We start from the raw sequence: 17,623 nt of genomic DNA, 5'->3' as shown, positions 1-17,623 counted from the left end.
CATAAGTAATTAAATAATAAGGTTTAGCTCATAAGAACATCCTATTTATATTATATCTGCTCAACAAAGTTTGGGTCACTGAAGTTATTGAATTGTTTCTATTTAAAAATTCATAGCATCATTTGTGACAACATGGTTGGAGCTACAGAGTATATAATACCAAGTGAAATAAGTCAGTCAGAGAAAGACAAATACCATATGATTTTACTTGTATGTGGTATTTAAGAAACAAAGCAAATGAACAAAGAAAAAAGAGACACCAACCAAGAAGCCGACTCTTAACCATAGAGAACAAACTGATGGTTACCAGAAGGGAGGTGGGGGGGGGGGGATGCGTGAAGTAGGTGAAGGGGATTAACAGTACGCTTATGACGAGCACTGAGTAATGTATAGAACTGTTGAATCACTATCTTGAACTCCTGAAACGAATATACCACTGCATAATTCTATACCGGAATTAAAACAATCAATCAATCAGTCAATCAATCAAAATTCACGGCATTCCTGTAAAATGACTATTGTTCCAGAAGTTATCAGTGTTCACTATAATATGTACTGGTTTCTCTACAATTTTCCACACCCTTGCACATCAGGTTGAAGTCAATATGCTATGAACGGAAATTATGATAGCCATTCCATACCGGCTCTTGGAAATGGTCACCTTAATTTATTGCCTAAACTAGGACATAAATAAGGAGTAAAAGGAAAAAGGAAATAAAAGGAGAATAAAAGTAAATAAGAGGAAAGTTTCTTAAGCATTATTCCGAATCAACAGGTATACGTTATGACCGTCGCAGGCCAGCCGAGATGAATGGCCACCCTACTTAAAAACCTCTGGGGAAGTCCTCCAGTCCTCTTCCCCTGCAATGGTGATGTTGGAGCCCATGTAGTCCAGACAGAATAGCTACATGTAGAAGGAGAGTCGTCCAACCCTCACTGAACTTTGTTTGAAAAAGAAATGAACCTTTATCGCCACTGAGATTTGGGGTTTATTTGTCAGCACAGCAACCCCTGCCCCATCCTGTCTAAAACACCCATGCTCTAGCAAGTTTGTCCTTCCCTTATAGTATACACGGGGAGAATTCCATCAGAGTGAGGGTTTAACTCCACTTAAAGGTCAGGACTTTGAATCTCAGCAGCAAAGAAAGGCTGTAACTGGGTATCCTGAAGCTGGGCTCCCTCCTGAAGGGCTGTGTCCAGTCTGCCTGTGGGCTTCTGAGCTGGGACACAGAAGTGAAAAGCCCAGAGTTGGAACAATACTTGGCAAGTCTTGATGCTTTTTTATGAAAGAGATCACTGGGCTTATAGCCTGGAAACTAGAAACAGGAGGCTCTTTTTTAGAACAAAGGCTTAATAAAGAACGTGAACTAAAGTTTGCATTTTGTTCCTGGGACTTTGTTGCTTAGAACCAAAGCATGAGAAGCTTTGGTAGTTAGTAGCTTCCACTTGCAGTAGCAAACTGGAGGGCAGACCTCTTGTGCATGGTGTGGAAAGAAAAACTGCTCACGCTGACTTCTTTATTCATTTATCAGCATATACAGCAAGCCGCTGCAAACCACTCTTACACCGTGGCCAACACTGACCAGCAATTTCTGATAGAAAGTCTAACAGAGTTTGCAATTTATGAAGGATTTTCACATTAAATCATTTCACTGAACTCTTTTTAAAATGCCTAAGTTGAGTATTTAGCCTTTGTTTGTCAATATTAGTAAGAGTGTGCTCAGAAGAAGGGGGCAAGGAAAGAGGAAAAGGCCAGATAGGAGGAGGAGGAAGGATGGAAGGAGGTGGAGTGAAAATCCAGTCCTGAGCTTCCCTGAACGTGTGCCAGCGGTATGTGCCGGGTATCGCAGCAGGCACTGTTGACTAATGGTAATTCCATGGCTAAAATAAAATGTGCCGATGTTCATAAGAATGTTTTGGTTCATCAAGGTATAGTTTAACAGCTCTCTGGGGGATTATACCGAGTGAAAAAAATGACACCCCCGAAGGTTACATACTGTATGGTTCCTTTTATATAACATTCTTAAAATGACAAGATTGTAGAAACGGAGACCAGATTAGTAATTGTCAGAAATTAGGGACAGTGGTGGCGGGTAGGAAGTGAGGTATCTATCAGAGGACAAGAGGGGTCCTTGTAGTGACAAAATTGTTCTGTATCCTGACTATTAATGTCAGCATCCTGGTGGTGATATTGCACTACAGTTTTGAAAGATGTTACCACTGGGAAAAAGCTGGCTAAAAGGGACACAGGATCTCTCTATATTATCTCTTATAATTGCAAGTGAATCTATAATTATCTCAAAATAAAAAGTTTAATTAAAAAAGGATGGAAAAATAATATGAATAATACATTTATTAAATGTCTAATTACTCTGTTGAAAATTAGCAAATATTTAGGTAGGCCAAAAGCCACTCATGAAGGTAGTTTCTAATGGTCAAGTGAACCCGAGCCTCATTTCACATTATTTAAGGCTGGAAAAGATAAAGACGAGCACAGGGTACTGAATACTTACCAACGGCATTACACTGACACTATACCAAATGTGTTGCGTGCTTTTCTAATGTGATTCTCCATGAGGAGAATGTACAGACCAGGAACTGAAGCACACAGATATAAAGTAACTTGCTCACAGCCATACATACAGTCAATAGACGGTGGAACCAAGAATTAAATCATGTTTTTATCCGCCGATACACTGCTTCTGAGACCTTCAGCAGACTGCAACAGATGGGTGACTTGTCCACAAGGGTTCACTCTTCCTACCATACCGTGTTCTCACAGGTGGTTCAGAAAAGAACGTAAAGGCGTTAGCTGCCTGAGATGTAGGCAGAACGAGAGCAAAACTCTCGAATGGCTAGTGTCCAAAGTATTGACGAGGGAAATGGGTAAATTTACACCTGCTCCTTCTTCGCGGATTTATTTTAATATAAAGAACATTTGTGCAGAGAATTTCCAAAGCTTGCCAACTGACTCAGCTATATGAGGCAAAGGTCAATACCCTCCTGACATGAAAAGATAATCCCATTGTTAAGGGCACAGTTTGTTAATCAAGACAAAACCATTTAGCAAAATGAATGAAGTAAGTGAAACTGAATGTCTAACTCAGTTTTCAGCACATTGAAAAGCAATAGACAGATTTGCTAATGGGACCCCTGCCTTTCACCTCCTTCGAAGTCCTCCAGAATGACTAAACTTCGGGAAGCCGTCCCTTTGGTTCTGAACTGCTCTTCTATCCTGAATGAAGCCAGGCTTGCTCGATGCAGCAATCTACACACCTCTTGCCACTTAGATGGTAAACACACAGTATCAGGTTCGCGATTATATTTTGGTTTACATTATATCCAAGTATCATTATACCAGCAAATTGCGCGTCCAACAAGAGTAGGACCAGCACTTTGAGCACAGATAGCACAAAGGCTCTCGGTTCCATGATGAGCGAGAGCATATTTCACCTTGACACTATTGCTGGCAAATCTCTGAGAGATGAGCATTTTGAAAATGCTATAAACAGCTTAGCCTTTTCTTAGCATTTTGAAGAGCACATTAATAGCCTGGCCTTTTCTTAAGGGCTTTCTTTTTCCCTTAGCCAAATTTGACAGCTAGAAATGAACAGTGAGAGGATGGAATCAAAGTCAGGGCTGTGTTTTAAAAGCAGTGTGGAACTGATGTCATCTGGCATTGTCTTCAAAAGAATATAAGAATATTAAGTGGATGTCTCATGAACTTAAACACAAAGGAGACTCTTCACTTGAGGACAGAATGATAATGTCTCACAGAAGAAAGATGTAATTCTAGATGCCCATAAAATCTATTCAGACAGCTTTTGGCTGGTAAGAAAAAAAGAAGAAGAAGAAGAAAAAGAAAAGAAAAAAGAAAAGGAAAGGAAAGGAAAGAAAAGAAAAGGCAAGGAAAGGAAAGGAAAGGAAAGGAAAGGAAAGGAAAGGAAATCTGCAACTCTCAACTTAACCAATTATAATATTAGTAAAATTAAATTTTAAATACTTAGTAAACACCTACCCTAGAATATGTGAAACCTTAAGCCCAATGCTGTAAGCGACATTTTAAAGAGAGTATTGTTATTGCCACCATTTGGAAAGTTATGCTAAAAAGAAACCAAGAGGCACACGGTAATGTAATAAAATTAGCTGAAGGAAATTAAATAGCTTAGCATCACCCTCTAGGATTTAACAGCCTAAAAAAATGGGAAGTAGAGGCTCTCCCACATAAATTGGGACTATATAACCTCGCCTACGATCCAGAAAAACCTCCCAGATCACTTCAAAGGCTGCTCTGAGAACCCACCTAGGTTATCCCCGGTATAAACACACTCAGCAACTTCAGGACAGTTACTGAGCATCTCTGGGGAGAGTTGCTGACTAATTTTAAAAATTGCCTAAGTAAGTTGCCAGGAGCGGCCTCTGTTCAGAGTAGGAAGAGGCCCACAAATTGGGAGAGCTTTACTGGATGTCGTGGCAGATTGCATTTTCCCAAAATGGTTGCAACAATAGCTCCCGACCCACATGCCCTTCTTATAATTTGATATTAACACTCCTCCCACCAGGAGGTGGAATCTGTGTCCAATCTTGGATCTGGGTGGATTTGGGACTCGCAGGGAAAAGCCATTATGTAACTTTAAAAGCTAGGGCATAAACAGTGATAGAGCTTCTGCCTGATTCTTTTGGAAGGCTCGTTCTTGAAACCCAGAGACTATACTGCGCCGAGGCCCAACCGGGCACACTGAGGTCACGTGTCATGTTCCGGCCCACAGTCCAATCTGCGTTCCCAGCCCCATAGTCAACAGCCAGCGTCAAGCACCAGACCAAACTCGCCTTTGAGCCTTCGGGGATCCCAGCCCTCGGAAGCTGAATCATCCCCAACCTTCAGGTCTATCCAGCTGATGCCCCAGGTATCATGGAGTGGAGACCAATTGTCCTGTTAGGTCCTTTGCAAACATGTGACCCGCATTTTAGTGAAATGGTGGTCGTTTTATGCCACTAAGTTTGGGGTGCTTTGTTATAGAACAGCAGTAACTGGAACAATGAAAATGGGAAATGTATGTGGTTAAAAGTGAGGCATGCAGCCATTCCTAGCACCGGAATTACCGCAGCTTCTCTTTCAGCCTCTCTTTCGGGAATGTACTTGGAGGCTTCATCTCAGGCATGTTGCCGTTCCACTATAGCAGCTCCGCTACTTACAGGGGAGCAAGGGAACTAACTGCAAGGGAACTCAGATAGCTCTTTGATGATGATAACAATGTTTTGTTTAGGATTGTGCCTGGCACTGTTCTGAGAGTTTACATGGATTGACTCATCGAATCCACACAACAAACCTATGAGGTAAGTACTATTTTTATTCTCATTTTACAAATAGGGAAACTGAAGCCTTGAGGTTAAACAACTTTCCCAAGTTTACACAACTAGCAAATATCAGAGCTGGGCTGGGATTTGGAACCAGGCAGCTGAGCTCCCAAGCAAGCCTGTGCACAAGCCACGGCGTGCACCACTTCCCAAACGCTGACTCTAACTCTCCCTCGATCCAGCCCCTCCCTCTGAAAGGCCAAGAGCACCCAAATTGAAAAAGTGGGACACCGCTGGCTTCAGTGTCACGATAATGGTCCGGGCACAGGCTCCGGAGTCTGCCGGTCTTGGCTGGGACAGTTACCAGCTGTGGTGACTTTGGGCGGGTCTTTTAAGCTCCTTTACCTCTTCCCTCCCCCTCCCCCTTTTATGCAAAACAATCATCCATTTTAAAGCCACAGCTCTTGTCTTCATTAAGCATTAGCCTTACTCCTCCTTTCTAGACTGTCAGCCTCTTTGGGACAAGGACTTTGTCTTTCTCACTTCTGAGTGCTCCAGTGGAGCCAGCATGGTGCCATGTACTCAGCTGCAGCTTGTAACTGAGTTGACTTTAAAAAAAAAAAAAAAAAAAAAAACCAAAAAAACTATTGTCTTTATTTTTGTATCCAGGGCTTTTGGGATTTGTTCTGTTCTTTCCATCCCCATGAACAAAGCCATAAAATCATGCTCTTACCACTGAGTCTGCTGCCAAAATGAGGACTTGGGTTTACTGCCTCTTCTTTCAAAGGTCTTCCTAATCAGAGGAAAAGGCTTTCACAGGCACCCTTGATCATGTTTATATCTACCTAAGGATTCTCTACTGCCTTCCGATCATTTTCCAAAGTAATTAAAACTCCTAACCATGGGCCACAGGAGCTTCTACTAACTTGATTTCTTATAGGGAACTATTGAACCCTTCTCAAAAGACACCACAGGGAATTTCTCACCTTCAGAATTATGCCAGGATAATACCAGAATATTAACTGATATTATTACTGAGGGAGGGGTGTCTGGCCCCCAGGCCTCCATTTTACCCTGTACTGTAATTACTTCTGTATTTGTCTGTTTCTCCTGCTAAACTGAAGGCAGGGACTCTGGTTTTTACTTTTGTATCCCAAAGTCTAGCCCAATGTCTGGCACAGAGAAAGCACTTGACAAATGTCTACTATTCAAATGCATGGAGTTGATGAGCTCAGAGTCACTGATAATGTCCAGATTGCAACCCAGGGGGATCTCTGGAAGATGTATCAAGAACATTCATTGATTTAACAAAGCATTTATTGAACACCTTCATGAGAACCAGCATTGGGCAAGACAGTGAGAATAGAAATGTAATAAGATCCAATCTTATTATATAAGACCCAATCTGCTCTAGTAGGGGAGACAAATATGGAAGCACATCATTAGAACTTATTTTGGTAAAAACTAAGCACAGAGATCTAAACCATGGGGTTGAGAGGCAGTGATAACAAGAAGGCAGTCTGAGTTAGGTTAACAGATTACATGTGTTATTTCCCATTTAACACGACAACCCAGAAAAAGATAAGATGCTAGCTAGCATTGTGGAATGATCCTCCAGCTGATGGCCGGGGCCATGAAATCATAAGGGGTCATATGGTATAGGTGGCCACATGATAGAATCAATACCCTCAGACATAAAAGGAAAGATGCTAATGACTAAACTAAGAGAGGTTAATAGATCTGACTCTGTGTCTCCCTCTACCTATTCTTCTACCCTCCCTATACTTCTTACCCAAACCTGCCGAAAGACAATGATCATTTTAGTGGCCACCATGTGGTTGATGTCAATATCTAATCACAAACATTAAAAAATGATCATTTTAAGAATCAGAAATAAGAGACCATGTGTACACTAAATTCAACTGTGTGAAAAGGAAGTCACATGAGGTACATAAACAATGCAGTGGAAGTCATTAGAACTTAACTGTCATTAAGGATTTTTTTTACACTAAATTCAAGCTATATTTAAGAAAACATATTGCATAATTAAACTATTTTATGTGCAGCTGGGGCTTGAGAAACAATGGCAGACATCAGGCCATCCTGGTGCTTTCTCAGAGTAGAAGGAAGGAGTTTCGGGATCTATTATGAGGTAAATTCATGGCTGCTGCAATCCACCAAGCCTCTGGCATGCGGTCAGCTGCCTCGCTAGTACTCTTCTCTTGCCTTGACCGCCGTTGGCATTTTCCACTCCATGTCCAGGAAGGCAAGGGTGGCTAGAAAAAACCCACAAGCAAAGATGCCTGGTTCTCTAACGAACGTATGACTTCTAAATCTCAGCGTGGCCTTCAATCCTCTTGTCCTTGGTCAGCTTCCTCGCTCCTCACACCCAATGACTGTGAACGCTCAAGACCTTCATCTTTCCCTTGGAGACCAGACACTCAGCCTCCTGCCCACCCTACAGGAGGTAAACTCGCCTCCACTTCAAGGAGAGTGTGAAAACCTCCGGGTGTGAACTGCCCCAGTTTCTCCCACCCTTTTCTTACATACTTACTCACACTCCCTCTCACCTAATCTGCCACCTCAAGACCTAGAGAAAGAGGAGTCTTACCTCTGTTCCCAGTCAGTTCTCTCACTTGTGCTGTCAAGGTCTTTATGTTCCCACCCTCTCCCTGAAGGCCCCGCCTCCATCATTTGTCCTTTTCTCTTCTAGAAAGGCAGGCTCCACCCCTGCTAGCTCTCTCCTCTTATCGCAGCCAGTCTCCTACCCCTCCAGACTTCTCACCCAAACCTTCCTGAAGATTCATGTACTGGTGCAACTTTCACTCTCTCACATCTCACTCCTCAATTCCCTGTAGCATATGCTCCCTATTCTAATGAAATATTTTCTGGGTGTAGTTTAGCAAAACATGCAGTTCCTGGATTTAAGCAGAACTGTATTTGACTCCTGCCTCCTCCACTTACAAGGTACAGGATCCTGAACATGCTGCTTAATTTCTTCATTTCTAATGTGGGGATAATAATAGTAACCAACTTCACAGAGTTCTTGTAATATTCAATGACATACTGTATGTAAAACACCGGACAGTGACTGCACCGGCCATGTGCTCGATAAAACTTGTTGTTAGTAGTCGCATTTGCATTTTAATGATGATTATCATTATTATTCGCCAGGCACTATGCTAGGTCTAGCTAGAAATCCTGAACTAAAAGAACTCCTACCAAATTATGCAGCCAAGAAAAACTAATTTGCAATCTTCTCATACAATGTGTCTTATCTCTCTTGGCTTAGGATCACCTTTTCCACCTTCAAACCAGGATCTCCTCCTAGGAATTTCCTTCCATACTGATTCTGTATGACTCCGGTCAGTTCTGTACACACACACACACACACACACACACACACAAACATGCACACACACATGGTAAATTTATCTGTATCATGTGAACCAACAGGAAAATATTTGATTTAGCCAAACCCAGGAACTTTAACCTATGCTGCTTTTGCAGCAACAGAAGTAACTACACCATGCTCTGAGGGCAGTTGGAACTCAATAATTACTGATGAGCAGACAGTTGTATATAATGATTTAGTCCTCCCCTTGGTCAGTCGCAGCAAGGACAGAAAGCATATTTTTAGCATCATGTTTGAGTCTTACCTGACAACTTGGAAACTGCAATAATTTAAACCTATGTAGGCAAGGGAAGGATCGCTTTGTTGTTGATACACCAGAAATGAAACCTAACGGTCATTTATATTCTGTGATTACGCGCTAAGAAGGTTGGCATGGAGCACTCGTTTCTTTTCTCCATGTTCTTGTTATTCTGTGTTTTTGTCACAGGCTGCGCGTGGCAATATTTGTTTTAATCGGGAAGACGCAGTACAGGCGAAGGCGACTGTAACACGTATGTTCAGTAAGGAACCGAATTGCACAGCAGGCTCTCATCTCAGTGACAAAAATGGCTTCACTAAGGCATGTAATTTTCTTTGTCTAACAATTTGGTTTTGGGAACAAGCTCTGACACTCCCATGCCCCACCTCCCCCAAGCACTACTAGGTAAGGCTGGCTTTCAGTGAAGGTATTAGCATGGGGTTCAATTGGGGGCCCCTTCTCCTGGACTGGTGGACCCTTTCACTGTGGGGACCTCAAGTCAGGATCCTGCAGGCTGACCTAATGCCTCCAGGGTTCAATAGTGGTTTACATCCCAGACAAAGAAAATGGTTCCTGGTTCTTTCCTTCTCTCTCTCTCTCTCTCTCTCTCTCTCTCTAAAAGATTTTTCTTAATTAATCTCTACATCCAATGTGGGGCTCAAACTTACAACCCCGAGATCAAGAGGCGCAGGCTGCACTGACTGAGCCAGCCAGTAATCTTTAACACAATTACTCCCCCTTTCTATCAATATTTCAAAACAAATTTGCATCCTAAACATCTGTTTGAAATTAGTTGACTCAGGGATGAAGAATTCACACACAGAAAGCATGACCATGGTAGGGATGAAAATGATGATGACACCTAAAGAGCTAATAATTACTAAGCATTTATTTATGTGAGGCTCTATTTCTGATACTTAACATATATGATTTCCTTTAGTTCTCACGGCTGTGAAGGGTTGGCATTATTACCCCCGCTTCAAGTATGAGAACACTGAGGCTTAGAGAGGCTAAATAACTTGTCTAGGGTCACACAACTAATAACACTCAAGGCTAGGATTCCAACCCAGGTCGGTCAGACGCTAAGGCCCGTTAATGCAATAAATCATGTATCTTAAATAACAGCTCCTTTTTCTGTGACCTGTTTTCAACCACAGTTTGCACAAAATTAGGTTAAACTTGATTTTTATTATAATGTCTCCCATGGTAAATCTATGTATTTCTGTAATACAAAATTAGGTTCCCATTTAAAAAATGGGAAAAGGACATGAATGGCCACATGAAAAAAAAATTAAGGCAAATGCTAAATTTCAGATCCTTAAAACTTAGGGGAATTTAATTTAAGAAACAGTAACCAAGCAATACACTGTGCTAAGCACTGTGAGTATTCAAAAATTAAGATAGTACTGCTCCTGCTCCAAGAAGCTGATGATCTAGTGGGAGGAACACAGTGTAGGTCTTACCTCAAATGGCATCTCCTAAGAGAGGTCTTCCCAGACCACCTTACCTAACCTGTCGCCCATTCCCGGTTACTTTCTATCACAGGGGTTAGCAAACTTTTTTTTCTGGAAAGGGCCAGAAAATAAATAATTTAGGCTTTGTGTGCCATATGGTTTCTGTCAAAACCACCCAACTCTGCTGCTGTAGCTCATAGCAGCTATAGATCATAAATAAACAAATGAGCATGCTGTATGCCAATAAAACTTTATTTATGAAACAGGCAGTGGGCCAGATATAGCTCACAGGCTGTAGTCTGCTGACCCTACTCTAACATATCACTCTTTCTTTCTTTCATAACACTTAAAAAATCTGAAATTACCCTGCTTCTTGATCTATTACTATTATTTTCTCTTTCTCTCCACAAATATGTCAGCTCCAAGAGAGTGAGGTCCTTGCTGCTTGTTCACAGCTGGCTCTCCAGGACCTAGAACGGGGTTCCTGACACATAGACAGTTCACTCTAAATATTGTTGATTGACTAAATGAGTGAGTACTATTTTACAAAAGGAGAAACACTGACTGCCAACAAACATATAAACTATATCTGACCATATTATTAATAAATATAAAATAATTGAAAATGTCTTTTTTTTTTTTACTTATCATACCTAGAATGGCTAGAAAAAGAGAAGGAGGAAGACAAGAAAGAGGGAGAAGGGGAAGAGAGAGGGCTAGAAAGAGGAAGAGGGCATGTGTAGATGAATGTGTGGTAAACTGGCCCCCTCAATTACTGCTGATGAGAGAGAGTATATATCCAGAAGAATCAAAAGCGGGGCCTCAAACAGATACTTGCACATCCATGTTTATAACAGCATTATTTACAGCAGCCAAAAGATAGAAACAACTCAAATGACCATTCACAAAAGAATGGATAAACAAATGTGGTACATCCACAGAATGGAATATTATTCAGCCTTAAAAAGGGATGAAATACTGATACATGCTACAACAAGGATGAACTTTGAAAACACTGCTAAAAGGAATAAGCCAGCCACAAAGGAGCAATATTGTATGATTCAATGTAGATAAGGTATCTAGAATAGGCAAGTAGTAGACTAGAAGTAGAAAGTAGAACAGAGATTATCAGGAGCTCAGGGGAGAGAGAATGAGGAGTTATTATTTAATGGGTACAACATGTCCGCAATGATGAAAATTTCTGGAGATGGATTGGCTGCAGAGCATTATGAATGTACTTAATGCCACTGAAGGGTATACTTAGAAATGGCTAAAAGTGTAAATTTTATATTTTATATATCCTACTATAATAAAAAAGTATGTATACTTTTTTACTCCAAAATCTTGCCCCTAAAGAAGTAATTCTGAGGAGATAATACAGAAGGGTGAAATATGCATATACAAGAATCCACCAACCTCAAGATCCATGAATAAAAATCTAGTTGTATACATAGAGCCTGACAACAAATACACAAAAGAAACTTTTATGCAGGCATTAAACATGACAAAGTAGACTTTTCACATAAAAATATCTCCATAGCATTATTGTTAAATGAGAAAAAAAAACAAGCTACAAATACATGTACAGTATAATCCCATTGATGTAAAAATTCTAAAGTTTCTCTCTACATGGAAAACACTTGAGATATCTTTGAGAATGCCCATAGTTGGTTAGTCTCTGAATAGTACATTTGAAATTATTTTAAAATTATCTTCTTCATAATTCTCTGTACTTGATTTTTTAACAAAGAGTATTTTTAACCAAAATAACATGCTATTATAAACTCATGTTTATCACTTTTTCACATTAATTAAGGAGGGTTAGGCCCTTGATACTTTCATAATAGCTGTTTTCTATATTTCTGTTTCTATAGCAACAATAATACTTGCGAGAGAATCAGATACATTTTTACAAAAGATACGTACCTCAGACAATGGTGTTGTATCTCTATCAGTCAAAAATAGATTTATTATTTCAGAGCAACATTCAATAATCATGTTCTAGAAATAAGAAGACAATATAGTGAGGTTGAACTTACTGGTAAACTACTGTATTTTAGTTATAAACTATTTACTCCATTTGTCTTTTTTTTTTTTTTTTTTTGCATCATTGCCTAACCCTAATTCCCCAGGAGAAAACTTACAGAGACTCAGAGATCACAGTTCCTTAAATAATTAAGGTTATTTAAAAAGATACAGGATGATCACAACAGATAAGACTTAATTATGAACAATACATGACTTCATTGTTAAAATTCATATGTTACAGAAGAATAACAAGTGAGGTAATTCACACCGAATTAAGTTTTGGAAAATCACTTTTCTTCTGAGAAGAGAACCCTGAGTTGAAGAGATTCAGACCCCAGAGAGGGATTTTAATCAAAGAAGAATATCCGAGAATTGAGAAAAAAAAATGGAAAAAGTAAATGAAAAGGAAGCAAGAGTTAATATCATACGTTGTCCATTTTTGATGACACTGCCACAGCCCCTACTGTATGGACACAGCCATGTTTATGTGTGGACATCTGATCTACCCATAAGCAGTGGTGAATCAATCAGATTCTCTAGCATTTCATGTAAGGAAGGGTAAGAGAAGAGAGTTACTGTCAGTCCTGACTATATGAGCTGAAGGTCCTGATACGAACTCGGAAAAGGCAGCCATTGTACTAGACGTACGATGCATAAGAGAAGGAAAAAGAAAAAAGAAAAGATGAGTAAGAGAAGGGAACAGAATGAGAACTTGCACCCCACCCTACGAGTAAGCGCAGGCTTGGCTCCCGACTCACCAGTTCCATTTTCTGTGAGGCCCATTGTGTTTGGTTTCCAGTCCTTATGTATGAGCTTACTTATATGCTGCCACATACTGCCTCCCACCACACCTGCTTTACTTGAGCTAGTGTAAGTAGCCTTTCTTTACAAGGCCGTGGGAGATAAACTATGCCTACTTTGTGATGTGACCAGCATCCAGCAACAATTCACTTTTATGAGAGCTTTAATAGATAAATGTATCAGCATTCAGAAATATGGAAATGAGAAAGTTCCATTAATTTTTATTTTTAAAATAATTTTTTAATGTTTAATTATTTTCCAGAGAGAGAGACAGAGCACTGGCAGGGGAAGGGCAGAGAGAGACAGAGACACGGAATCTGAAGCAGCCTCCAGGCTCCAAGCTGTCAGCACAGAGCCCATTGCAGGGCTCAAACCCATGGACCATGAGATCATGACCTGAGTCGAAGTCAGACACATGACTGACTGAGCCACCCAGGCGCCCCACATTAATTTTTAAATTATGACTGACCAGTGATGATTAAAACCTTGAAATAAAGAAGCAATTCACAGCCCTAAGTCATATTACATTTAAGTTTTAATAAATGCATGAACATAGAAAAGATCAAATTCCAGAGTTCCAAAGCTATAGTTAATTGAATACAACTTAACAAATATATTCGAGATGCTGTGGAGCACGAAGATGAGGAAACAGAACCTATCCTCACGAAGTGTACAGTGGCTGAGAAGAATAGATTCGGACACATCTAAATAAAATACCAAGTAGAATGTGGTCAGAGCATGGATAGGAATAGGTTATAGGAACCTAGGGGTGGGAGACAGAGGAATTATAAGGAACAGAGAAGACTTCCTGGAGGGAAGGTCGTGAGAACAGAGCCTTAAATGAGTAATAGCATTTCACAGAGAATGGGGACAAGGCCATTCCAGGAGAAGGAAGGCATGTAAGCAACAGAACAGTGGATATTCAAGGAACATAAACATATGATATGGTCTTTACTACGGGTGTGTATAGGAAGCATGGCAGTATGAGTGAGGAGAAATAAGGCTGGAGAGGTGCACTTATAATAGGACATGTAAAAGTTACGAATTTGAATTTTACTGCATAGGAAATCGAAAGGCACCGGACTAAGGAAACAATGATCCAATTGCTTTAAAAAGATAATTCTGGCTATATTTTAAAGGTGAACTAGACTGAGAAGAGACAAGAGAAAGAGAAATTAGCCGGGAGGTTACTCAAACTGTTTGGACAGGAAGTGATCATGGCTAGAAGTGGGCCAGCTTCAATGGGACCAAAAAAGATGGAGGGCAAGTAGGATACTAGCACTGATCGGGGAATACTGCTTTCCTGTGAGGAACCTCCCAGGCTCTTCGTCCACTTTAAGACAAAGGGGATACTCTTTCGTCTCCACACTTACACTTCTCATATTTATCTAATTTCTATATTTTTAATTGAGTTGTCAGGACTGGTTAAAATACATTTCCTTCTTATAGGAAAGGTTTCAATAACAGCCATGATGGGTTACTGTCATGATTTCATCAAGAGCTATCAAGCAAAATGAGACTGTGTACGTCATTAATCATTTCACATAACAGATGAAGACAGCAATATTACCTGATAAATGCCTTCCACTACCTGTCTCAACATTTATCAAACAGAAATTTCACCTCAACAACATCCTATTTCTTTGGCATTATTTGCATAAATCACATAAACACATAGAAAATTGGCTGATTGGATATCAGGTTGTGGGAGGCCTCACATGACCTTTCTACCACAGAAGTGAAGCCTCGAGCTCATCAACCCGGGCAGAAAGCTGCCAGAGGTGTGTGGGTGTGTGGTTGGCAGGGGGCTGGAAGGGCACAGAGTGACCCTTGTTCAATCTTTGCCATTTCTCCCTTAAAAAGGAGCATCTATCGATTCTATGGAGAATGGTTTACTGAGTTACTTCAAAAATAACCATGCCAACTCTGACTTAGTTGAAATTCTCATCTTCTTTCACCTACTGTATGGAAAAAAACTTCCTAAATTGTTTTCCATCCTCCAGACTCTTGGTTCCCTCATCCCTCCTTCACATGCCACCAGTTTATGTCAGCCAATCACAGAGTGGATCATGAGATGCCCTTCCAGGTGCTGCCCCCTCCCCCTAACCCCCACACCCAGCCCTGCCTTTTCATGGCCCTTGCCTACAGAACAAAGTTCACTCGCCATTTATTCATTCAGCACCTACCGTATGCAGCCTAAGTGTCATGAACTGGTAATGAACAAGACAGAAAGAGAGCCCTTAAGGAGCCAATGGATGGTCTAGTGGGAAGAAAAGGAGAGACAGACTCTTACAGCACCATGTGGTGAGTCAGAGAGGAGGAGTCACTTAATTCCACCCACCTCTTCAGCCGCATCTCCCACTACATTCACCCTGTTCTCCCATCACAACAGACATCTCATCGTCCCTTGAATGCAACATTCACTTCCATGACTTCACACCCCTTCTCTTGCTGTATCCTCAGTCTGCTATGAGTGCCCTCCACAGGTCTTCAACTAGAAGCTCCCCAAGCAAGTACTGGAGAGGCACTATGTGTCAGGCACTGGGCTAAATATCAGAGATAAGATGATGAACAAAACCTCCAGCAAAGGAAGTCACAGTAAAGAGAGATGAAGAGACACATAAACAGATAACCTTCAAAACAATGCAGTAAGAGTACAGGGTGTTTTGGGGTATTTTGTTGGAAGGTTGCATGCAGATGTCAGAGAGATACTAAAGAACATGACAATTGGGGAAAAGAAGGTTTAAAAGAAGTTTTGCCTTGTGTTATGAAAGAATTCCCTCTTGAATGTTATTATGAGAGACTCCATAAAGATTTAGATTATTTTCAATGGTTTTGAACAGCAGATTGATGTTTCTTAGAATGACACATTTTGCTAAAAGAGGACCACCCAATGGCTAGGCTCATTATGAATGACATCTGGGTACCTACGTCCATACTCATACAATGATTAATCTCCTCCATGACAAAGACCTAATTGTACTGATTTCTGCATGTCCTTATCTCCTCCCCAAGCCTGGAAAAAATTTTGCACATAATATTTCCTCAAAAAGAATTTGTGAATTGATGCTAATGTTCAATTTCATTTTGTTCTTTGTTTTCATAGTACTTTGATATTTGGGATATGTTGACTGTATACTAATTTTAATTGCCTTGTACAATCCAGGCATCCCAAAATGTTTGCTGAACTAACCTTAGGTGAATTGGTAAGCATATTTTAGGCTCTTCATATCAGTATGCTATCACTCCAAATAAGATGTTTTTCTCTTAAAATCAGGATCGTGTGCATTTTTCATATGCCTTAAAGTCCCTGGTAAGCTCTGAAGACACTCCTAAAGCTATGAATGACAGGTTAAAATAACTCAGTCATTCTAAGCCAGCTTTGTTCATTTTAGAAGGACGTACACGGTTTTCAAGCCAGAAGTGATTAGAACACCTGTTCTGTAGCCCTCTCGATACATCTTAAATTAATATCTGTGTTCTGAATTTCTTAGCTTATTCCAGACCATAGGCTTTGGCGGGGGGTGGGGGGGGGGGAGGAGGTGGTAAAAAAGGGAAAGGAACAAGAAAGAGAGTAAGATTCATTATCCCCCATATCAACCAAAGGTACATTTTCTGGTACCTTCTATTTAATAACCCACCAAAAATCTATACTTTGATAGAAATAAATATAATAGATTATAGAGGTTATAAAATCCTTTCCAATTCCAGACCAGAATCGATCTCTTCAAGTGTCCTAGTTAACTTCTAATTAGTGCCAAGTGAAGGTTGTCATGACAACAAACTGGCAGATTTAGTCAATGGGATTTGTTAGAACACAGAATATGGCTGCCTTTTTTTTAAGTGCCAGTTAGCATACTGGAAAAAAAAAGAAAACTTTATATGTTCCTTCTTTTTCTCAACTTTTCAAGTGTTCTGAACTAATCTGTTTGCCAGTTCATCTAAACAGATATTAGTTTGTCTTCCATTTGATGACATTCTCTTATATAGAGAACCAACAGAACTGAAACATATTTAAAAATGCCCTCCTTAAAGCTGAAGAAACATTTTCTAAGTTAAGGAACAAGACAAACTCAAAGATACACAGAACATCATTACTGAAAGTAGTCTGTTTTACTCAAGGACTGATCCACTGACATATACCATTCTAGTCAGGACAAGAAAGCAAGCCACAAACTCTGGTTAAAGGGACTCTGGATTCCTCCCTCTGCTTACATTCAAATGCTCTCTCTTATCCCCATTTATTTGGTATTTTCTTATATTCATAGTCAACCTCTTTACTGAGAATGCCAGGCTCATTGTAATAAATTTGATTCCTACATCAGACCCCACAGAAATTCTGGTGACTCACCTTCCAACCAAGGGGTGTGGCTCTCCATCACAGAGCAC

General features: G+C 40.3%; 1 protein-coding gene across 4 annotated transcripts in view; it reads right to left on the bottom strand.

Moving 5' to 3' along the window:
- CFAP54 (cilia and flagella associated protein 54) overlaps window positions 1-17,623 on the bottom strand; it is a 295,558-nt gene that overhangs the window by 9,080 nt on the left and 268,855 nt on the right. For all 4 annotated transcript variants that reach the window (XM_042992952.1, XM_042992954.1, XM_015539090.2 and 1 more), the window contains one exon: window positions 12,332-12,406. In XM_042992952.1, coding sequence (XP_042848886.1) covers window positions 12,332-12,406 — 75 coding nt within the window. The remainder of the gene's footprint in view (window positions 1-12,331; window positions 12,407-17,623) is intronic.

This window comes from Panthera tigris, chromosome B4 (assembly GCF_018350195.1).
Source record: "Panthera tigris isolate Pti1 chromosome B4, P.tigris_Pti1_mat1.1, whole genome shotgun sequence".
NCBI classification, from domain to species: Eukaryota; Metazoa; Chordata; class Mammalia; order Carnivora; family Felidae; genus Panthera; species Panthera tigris.
This window is presented reverse-complemented; position numbering and strand designations above follow the sequence as displayed.